The following is a 9073-nucleotide window of genomic DNA, read 5'->3' on the forward strand; positions in this document are numbered from 1 at the left end:
TATATATATATATATATATATATATATATATATATATATATATATATATATATATATATAAACATTGTAACGGTTACTAAATCATGCTTTGCCTGGACCCTCATCCAGAACCAGGAGCAAACTGCCCCAAGCAACACAGTTTCTGGGTTTTTTAGGGAGAAATTCAAACCCCTCCACCATTAAAAAGTGGCAATAGCCACTATTCTGCATCCAAAAGAGCCAGTTAGGGTGATTTGGACATCTGGTAAAGAAAAATTGCCTCGTGGACGCCTTTTAAGGGAGTGTTTCAAACATGTCCCGCTGGGAGGAGACCTCAGGGCAGACCCTGGACTCGCTGGAGAGATTATGTCTCACAGCTGGCCTGGGAACAAATAAACAAACTGACGAAAGGATGGAAAAATCTTCTAAAGAAACTTTGTTGGAGACAGTTGTTCTCTTGACTTTAGTGATTTCTTTTAGCCTTTTAATCCTTTTGGCCAACTCCAACCCCAAAAAATACATGCTTATGACTAAAGTGCACAAATGGTGGATTCACTCATGTCGCATTTGTTACACATTTTCATGTTCATCTCCACACAGATTATAAAAACTGGTGATCCCTGAATTTTCAGATAATCCCATCATTTTTATATGTGTCCAGAGTACTTTTACATATAGACTTATTTCACCATGAATAACAATAACAACTGATCTTTCCGAATCTGGATAAAACGGATTATGAATTTAACGGAAATATTAATTTGGATCAGCATATTTCTTAACAAAAGCACAGTCATCTTAAACAAATGATATAATCAACACAGTTGCAGCAAAGATGTGAAGTGCTTACAGTGTGAATATGTAAATTAAAAGGCTAATTAATTGAATTGCCCTATTATTAAGATTAAAAATAGATTTGATAATTATAATAGTTTTTTTTTTTTTAAACTAATGCGCTGAGAGTGCACTTTGGGTCTCATTTTGAAGCGGCGGATTTAGTTTTGTTCAACTGTCTTAGAGACATGAGCTGATTTACAAAGATTAATTTCCACCCGGGGCTTTTATTGTTTAAAGTATTTACTTGGCTAAAAGTTTGCAAACTCTCCAGCAATTCTAATGACACTTTCAACATTACACGCAAACCCTAGAAAGTCGACGTGTACGGGACTGGACACTTTAAGTCTCTGCAGAAAAGCAGTTTCCTCCACACGGATCTTCAGTGGCTCGTTGGGAAAACCAAAAGGTTTAGAAGGTCTTTAACAACTCGGACATCCACAGGACAAAGAACAGACTCTTACCTACACAAAAGGGTTGTGTTGTTGTTTGGATGTTTTTTTTTCTTTTCTAAAGGAATTCATTAGTCAGTAGGTGGTTCATTTACTTCCACTGATTTGAATCATAACCTGCTTCAGGGCAAGTTAGGTTCTCAGAATGAATTTCCTGACAATGTATCCCAGCAAAACAAGGAAACCAACTTTGTGGCTTTGAGAACCCAGGATAAAAGCTCAAGTTATACTTCTTAGGAAGATGGTGCTTATCCTGGTTTTCGGAAAATGTGTTCACTGTAGAAACGGCAGATGGACTGCATTTATAAAGAACATTTCTAGTTGTACTGACCGCACAAAGTCAGATTCACTCATTCAGTCGAAGTAACCTGTAGTTATTGACTTGCCCAAGGACGTTTGAACTTGTGGCGGGGGAAAAGCCGGGATCGAACCACGGGCCATCCCATCCAGACATCTGCTCTTCCTTCTCAACCCACAGCCGCCCAGAAATGAGCAGAAATCAGAATCCCAATGCATGTATATGCAATATACAAGTTGAGAAAACTGCAAACTACTGCAACTTTAGCCAAGTGATCAATCAAATGCGCAAAAAAAAACTAAAACGTCGACAACAAAGAAGCAGAGACGGTTTTTTTTCTTTGTATTAAAGGAGATACTGCAGTTGGCTGCTCACTAGGGAGAGACGATGCACAGTAAACCAGAAACTGACTCACCATTTCCAGACTCAAATTTTGAAAAAAAAAGTCTGGTCGGTGGTCTCAGTCATAATCATTTAAGTTTAATAGCTGCACATACAGTACGGCAAATGAGCCATTTAAATTTTGTAATAGTAACAGGTGCTTGTAAAGGAACATATATAAAAACTGAAAGTGGCACACTGCGCCAATAAAAGATAGAAACCATACCTGGTTTAAATTTAGACTTTTAAGTATTCACGTCATTCTGTGATAAACCGACGCAACCAATGAAGCGCTATTCGGACCACTTGGAGATGTACATTAGATCTCCTCCAGTGTGTCGATTCCCCGTCACGTGTTGAAAAAGACTCGACGCCGAACTTCACATTTCCAACGAACATGCTCAGTAGTGACTGTGTGAGAACGAGAAAAAAAAAAAAAAAAAAACGCCGCACGAACAGAGGCGCTGTGAATGAGAAATACACGGCGAAACCTCGCCAAGATCAAAAGTGTGACAATTTAGCTCGAGTGACAAATAGATGTGCTCCTTATACACAAACAACCGAAAGCTCCGAACGTGCCACGGCAATTCAAGCTTGTAGGTGGAGAGAAAACAGGAGCCACATCTGGCAAGGTGGTAAACACGCAATTTGTCAGAAATGTTGGTGTGTTGGATGTTTTCCGCGAGGCATTTTAAGAAATTATCGTTGAACTCAACATCAAGGATCTGACCATGAGCGACGAAACTCACAAAACGCAGCCCGATGTTGCAGAAAATAACAGCCATGGTCCCCCCCCCCCACTTTGGACGTGATGCAACTCTTCAATCTTGAAGACATTAAGCTCTCCTGACGAGGCCTGCTGACTGAGTTCGAAGCTCTCGTGAACAAAGAGGATCCTCGGCTGGTTTAAATCAGTGTTCTGTTCACGCGTTGTGTGTGTTCGAGGCTGACGCTGAGACTGTAAGCAAGAAATCTGAGCTGAACTTCCAGGGAGCACTCCAAGTGTGGCAGAAAAGAGCTAAGAATAGTGACAACTTTAATATGAACTTAAACCAGATTTACATCAAGCACTTTTTTTTTTTAAATACTGTTTTTGTAAGTGTGGGCTACAACACGATGCATACATGTTTACCCAGGACACCTTAGAGCAATAAGCGTGTTTCACAAACCATTTAGGATGATTGTAAATTTTCTAAAGTTTTTACCACAATAAACCATTTCTGATTACAATGACTAACAGAAAGTGGCTTGGTCTTTATTCAAAGAAGACGACTTCTTCTTTTTCTTTCAGCTGTTCCCTTTCCAGAGGTCACCACAGTGAGTCATCCTCCTCCATCCAACTCTGTCTTCTGTGTCCTCTGTCCTCACTCCAACTACCTCCATGTCCTCTCTAACTGCATCCTTTGTCTTTTTCCTGGCAGCTGCGTCTCTAACATCCTTCTACCAATATAGCCACTGTCCCTCCTCTGCACATGTCCAAACCATCTCAGTCTGGCCTCTCTAACTTTATTTCTCAGTCCCTCAACCTGTGCTGTATTTCTGATGACCTCATTCCTAATCCTGTCCATCCTTGTCCCTCCCAAGGAGAACCTCAACATCTTCAGCTCTGCCACTTCCTGTTCTGTCTCCTGTCTTTTTGTCCGTCCTGCTGTCTCCAAACCGTACAACACAGCTGCTCTCACCATTCAAAGGAGACTGCTATGTGATAATTCATATTTAAAAGCATTTGTATTAAACATATTACATGTTTGTGTGTGTTTAGTGTGTGTACCTGCATGCCAGTTGGGTTCAATAGGCTCCACCACTCTTTGTCCAGACCAAAAACAAAAGCGTTGGCCAGCCCATGGAGAGGTGCTGACAGGACATGCAAAAGGGTCAGGGGGAACGAGGGGTCCATGGGGTAGAAGGCGTTATGGAGTCTGGTGGAGGAGAGAGACAAAGACATAGAGAAGGGCTGAGTTTTATTGTTGTAAAGTTTTAAATAAAGAAACAACCTGCACGGGCGGCTTAGGAGGTAAGGACAAAGTAATCGAAGAAGTCAGAGAGGGAGAAGAAAGACGGCGGGGGCAAAAACAGAAAAAAAAAAAAAAGACAGCTAGAGGTTGATAGAGCAACAGAAGGCGAGTGAAAGAGAGGCAGAGGACAAGTGAGTGACAGAGTGAGGGACAGGGTGAGAACGAGAGGTAATGAGAGCAAGTGGCGGAGGCAGAAAAAGAAGGAGCAAGAGAGGAAAAGGGGAGGGTGAAAGAGCGAGCGAGCTTTATATCAGCGTTTAAGAGCCCATTAGGCAGCGTGAGACGGCTGGGCTGACACATTCTTGGCTGCTGCTTCGACAGCACGCAGCACTTTACAAGGACAGGGAGACGTGTAGAGCGCTCAACTCGCTTCCTCTCCTTCTCACCACTTTCTCTCAGCTCTGCTTCCAGCCTCTCCTGACCACAATTTCAATTTCCCCATCTTCTATTATTTCTATGTGCAAATTTCTTCCACGTTGCCCTGCCTCCCCGCTGCTCCGTCTCCCAGCTCTTTGCAGCCGGCTCGATCCACCCAGACATCTCATTTTGACCGTCACTCGTGAGGCTGATCCTCTATTCCTTTTCGTTTCAATTTTGGGAACCCCGGGGCATGGCCAGAGGAGCAACCGATATTGTGCGACGTGGCGGAGAAGTAATGGCCGTCTGTGTGAGCGACACTGCTCGGCCATTAACCCCGGATTAACCCTGTATTAGCGCTGCTCTCCGGGTTTTTGCCTGCCACTAATGTCTTTTATTGATCTATTAGCGAGAGAATCAAACCGCACGCGGCTCGTGGCATTTTCTACACGTGTTGTGTGTTCGTGGGCTGGGGCGTCCGGCGTGAGCCGAGCGGCCACATCTGTTGACCTCTGGGGTCAGGAAAGTTATCCCCAAGCTGCATGGACACAAAACCAAACAGGACTGAAAGAAACACTGTTCTCTCGTGGGTACAAGGTGTTATGTGAGACTCTCCGGCCGCTCATCTCTGCTGACTGACAGCCACAGGATAAGATCTGCTTCTTTTTTTTTTTTTTTTATTAAATAATGATTTTCTTTGGTGAAACCTTCAGCAATAACAATTCTTCATGTGATTCATACTATAACAGCGTTGCCTTCAACCTGAACCGACAAATCTTTGCTGCTATAGTAACATAAGGTGGCTTCAGAAAGTATTTGGACCCTCTTCAGTTTGTGCGGTTCAGTTATGTTGCAACCTGATGACAATCTTTTAAAATCCCTTTTATTTTTCATTCAATGCCACAAAACCACAAAGTGAAAACAGAGTTTCAGAACAAGAGCCTAACAGATAAATGGGGCTGACGTCAGCAGTTTAAACAACCAATTTCACAACCAATTTTAGCTCAAGATCTGTAAAATTGACTGAGTTGTAGTTGTTTTTTTGTGTTTTCTAAGGTCAGTGGGCTGGCGGTGGCCATTTTGATTTGGGTTGAGGTAATCAGCTGTAGATGTGAATCAAAGGATTGTCTTCTGAGCATCTCATTAGAATCCATAGTGGTTCATGAGATATTTACTTATAAACAAAAGTGATAAAAAATTGTTTATTAAAATGACATTATCAAAAACACAAAATGAACCATCACATTTATATAAGGATTCAAACTCTACTCAAATGCCTCCCATTTCTCCCGATCGCTGCTGCGATGTTTCTACACCTCGATTTGAGTCCATCTGTCATTAATTTAACTGATTGGACCTGATTTGGAGAGGCACCCACCTCTCCACAGAAGGCCTCCTACAGCTGAAAATCAGAGCAAAATCCAAGCTGTGAGGTCAAAGAAACTGCCTGCAGAACTCAAAGACCGGATTGTTGCAGCGCACAGATCTGGGGGAGGGCTAAAAACAAAATAGGTTCTGCTGGTTACACTGACGTTTGGCTCAACCAGAACTCTTCCTGATCGCCCAGCCACACCGAGAAATTAAGACTTTTTACCAATGTTTTCTTTTGTAACTAATGTATTCCAAGGTTATCCTCATACTGTCAACCAAACAGCACACAGTTAGGCTTAGGTAACATTTAGCTTTCCCATGGTTATCAAACCAGACTATAAGGACAGCTGGTGGCATGACCATTGATGAAACCCATTATACTGGACTGCTATAAGCTCCCTTCAGTGTTATGAAAAATAAGTGGTAACATCCTTCACTTTTTAAGTTTGGTTATTTGTTTTTCAGGGTGGTTTCTCAACTGGTAAGCACTTTGGTGCGTTTCTTTGGGGTCAGCTACCACGTGACTTTGTTTACTTATGAAAACAGCCGAAGTGACTAAAAATATGTCCACAGAAGAGCCATTTGGGGTGTAGAAGTCTGACAAACTTGATGCATTTCAGAATTAAATATAAATATATTTCGGGAAACTACTAGAATAAACGTTTTCAAATGGCACCATTTTGATACAGTTCAGGATGACGTCTCTATGTTTGGGTTCATAGTTTGCGATGAGCATTTTTAAACTGCTTCGACCAATCATTGTCGATGAGCCGCGTCACAAACCATACCCTTCGTGCCATGAAGCTCCAACGCTGAAGGAGGAGCTAAGGAAATGGCACGCCAACAAGCAGCATTCCAACGGTACCAACTGCTTGGGACTCAAAAGTCAAAATTTCCGAGCTCAAAGTTGGGAAAAAAAATCAGCTGGAACTAAAAGTCACAATTACCACTTGGAAAGTCTGAGATTCCTGACCAGGCCCGACCTTCGAAACCAATATGGCTGACTCACTCTGGAAAAGTTGTGATGGGTGCAGAAACAGCCTCTTTACTTTCACTTTTGTCAGTTTGTATCTCGGCGATCCAGTCACACACACAGAACCACTACGGGTGAACGTGTCGCTGCAGTGTTTCGAATGGACAATGTGGAGAAATCCATTGGTGTTGAGTTGTTTTTGCTTCTGGTAGTTAGCCTGGATGCTGAGCACAACAACTGGAAAACCCTACCGGTTGGGTTGGGTCTGATTCCTGAGGGAAATGGAGCGCGGCATAACTACAAACAGCCACTGTTTCTTTATAAAAAGACAAAAAAGAAGAACTACGAAGAAGTTCTTGCAATCCAACTGATGTCCAAAAAGAAAGAGCCACCGAAAGTTTACTGCTCCCTCCTTAAAAATGACAAACGCAGGACACCTGAACTTGTAGTTGTAAAACTAATATGCTGGAGTAAGCTGTTGTTTCCCTCCTCCCCTTAAAACCTTCTGACAACTGCAGGAGAACACCACAGAAGATGATTAGAGAGATTCCTCCACAAATCTGGTTATAATCCTCTCTTATCCTCTTTTGCAGCGTGAGGTTTCAAGGTTTATTTGCTATTAATCTGCCTCCATTTACCTTCTAACAACCTTTGGAAAAGTTGGAACAGAGGGAGGGAATAAAAAAAAACAAAACAAAACAAAAAAAAAAAACAAAAGTTGGGCAGGCCAGAGGTCGGGCCTGTTTGAGGAGCCCCCACCTCGCGTCGTCCTGGGTAAAGGTGTTAACTAAGTGTCTTCACGCGGCTTTAAATAAAACCAACAGCGCAGCAAATGAAGCGGAGAGCGGCGCGCCTCGGCGCTTGTCGGAGTAAAAGGACCATTTCGGAGCGCGCGCCGCTTGTTTTCTGGGTTAGCGTAGCGCGGTATCTCCGAGGAGCAGACCAGCTGCTGCTCACATTCATTTCACTTCCCATTAAAGGTGAAATAAATCAGGAATCCCCACACAGCCTCCCGAGAGACGCGGGAGGCGCGCGCGCGCACACGCGCACACACACACAATCGGGGAGGAAGTCGGACGCGTGCAGATATAAATAAACACACATTACTGGCTGTGTGTGTGTGTGCCAAAAGCTGTGTGTGTATGCAGCATAACCTCAGCCACATGCGATGAGAATGACTAAAAAGGGAGGAAATGGTGTGTGTGTGTGTGTGTGTGTGTGTGTGTGTGCGCGCGCGTTTCTGTCAGCGCAGCGGTGAGAGTGACTGGGTCTCTGTGAAGGGGGGGGCTATTTCTGGCGTCTCTCTCCCTCTCTCTCCTTTTTTTTTTCTTCCCTGCCGCCGCAAAGAAACACGATCGGCGTCCGGGAAACGAGAGCTGGCAGCAAGCAATCATCTGCCTGCCACGCACACACATCCACACACACACACATCCACACACACACACACACACACACACTCAGACAGCACCTCGCAGCGCCGAGCAACACGCGCCATGGCAACGGAACAGCCGCAATTAGAGGCGAAGAGCCTTTTCCCCTCCATCGAGGGAGAGACGGGAGAGCGGAATGAAAGGAAGAAAGAGAGCAGGGAGGGAGAGAGAAGGGGGGGAGGGGGAGGGGGAGGGGGGCAGAGACGAGTGTCAGAGAAAACAGCACGGCACAGGAAAAGGAAGAAAAGGAGCGTGATATTTAAAAAAAAAAAAGGTATAAAAAAATGAGGAGGAGCAGGAGCTGGGAAGGAGAACGAAGGCCGAAAGCGACGGAGGGGAAGAGAGGAGGGCAACAGGGTGAAGGAGTGAGGATGAGGAGACAAAAAAAAAGGACAAGAAGGATGAGGACGAGGACGAGGGGGGAGGGAGGGATATCCAAAATAACAGGCTGCAAAGCAAGACACGAGTGAGACAAACAAAAGAGATTACGCACGAGAGACACCAAGATAAGACGGAAGGAGAAAATAGGCGAGGAGGTTAGATAGGGAGGGGAGGGAAGGGGAGGGAGGGGGGTGAAGGTAGAGGCTGCTTCTCCTGTGTGAGCCGGGCTAATGAAAGATGAATGAGGGGAGGCAGCGGTGGGAAGGAGAGCGTGGCTGCGGGCGATGCCTGGCTGAGAGGCTGCGTGTGTGTGTCTCACGGTGTGTGTGCCTGTGTGTGTGTGTGGATGTGTGTGCGTGTTAGCCGAGCGCCGCCGCTCACAACGGGGCTGGCGTCGTGTATATATAATATCAGGGGCAAACGGTCGACCGCAGTAAACACGGGCTCGTAAAAGGCGGCTCGCGGCCTCGGCCCGGCCGCCACCTGCGCGCCTTCACTCAATCATCGCGACTCGGCGCGGAGTCTCCGAGCGGCTCGCGCGCTCGCTCGTCTCGGGGCCTCCATCTATCATGCTGTCAGTCACTCTTTGAACCCCCCCCCCC

The 9073-nt window shown here is 44.9% G+C and overlaps 1 protein-coding gene across 7 annotated transcripts in view; it reads right to left on the minus strand.

The window, feature by feature from the left end:
• Positions 1–9073, minus strand: part of si:dkey-100n23.5 (cyclic AMP receptor-like protein A) — a 57924-nt gene that overhangs the window by 11265 nt on the left and 37586 nt on the right. For all 7 annotated transcript variants that reach the window (XM_017410323.3, XM_017410321.3, XM_017410320.3 and 4 more), the window contains one exon: positions 3716–3863. In XM_017410323.3, coding sequence (XP_017265812.1) covers positions 3716–3863 — 148 coding nt within the window. The remainder of the gene's footprint in view (positions 1–3715; positions 3864–9073) is intronic.

This window comes from Kryptolebias marmoratus, linkage group LG6 (genome assembly GCF_001649575.2).
Source record: "Kryptolebias marmoratus isolate JLee-2015 linkage group LG6, ASM164957v2, whole genome shotgun sequence".
NCBI classification, from domain to species: Eukaryota; Metazoa; Chordata; class Actinopteri; order Cyprinodontiformes; family Rivulidae; genus Kryptolebias; species Kryptolebias marmoratus.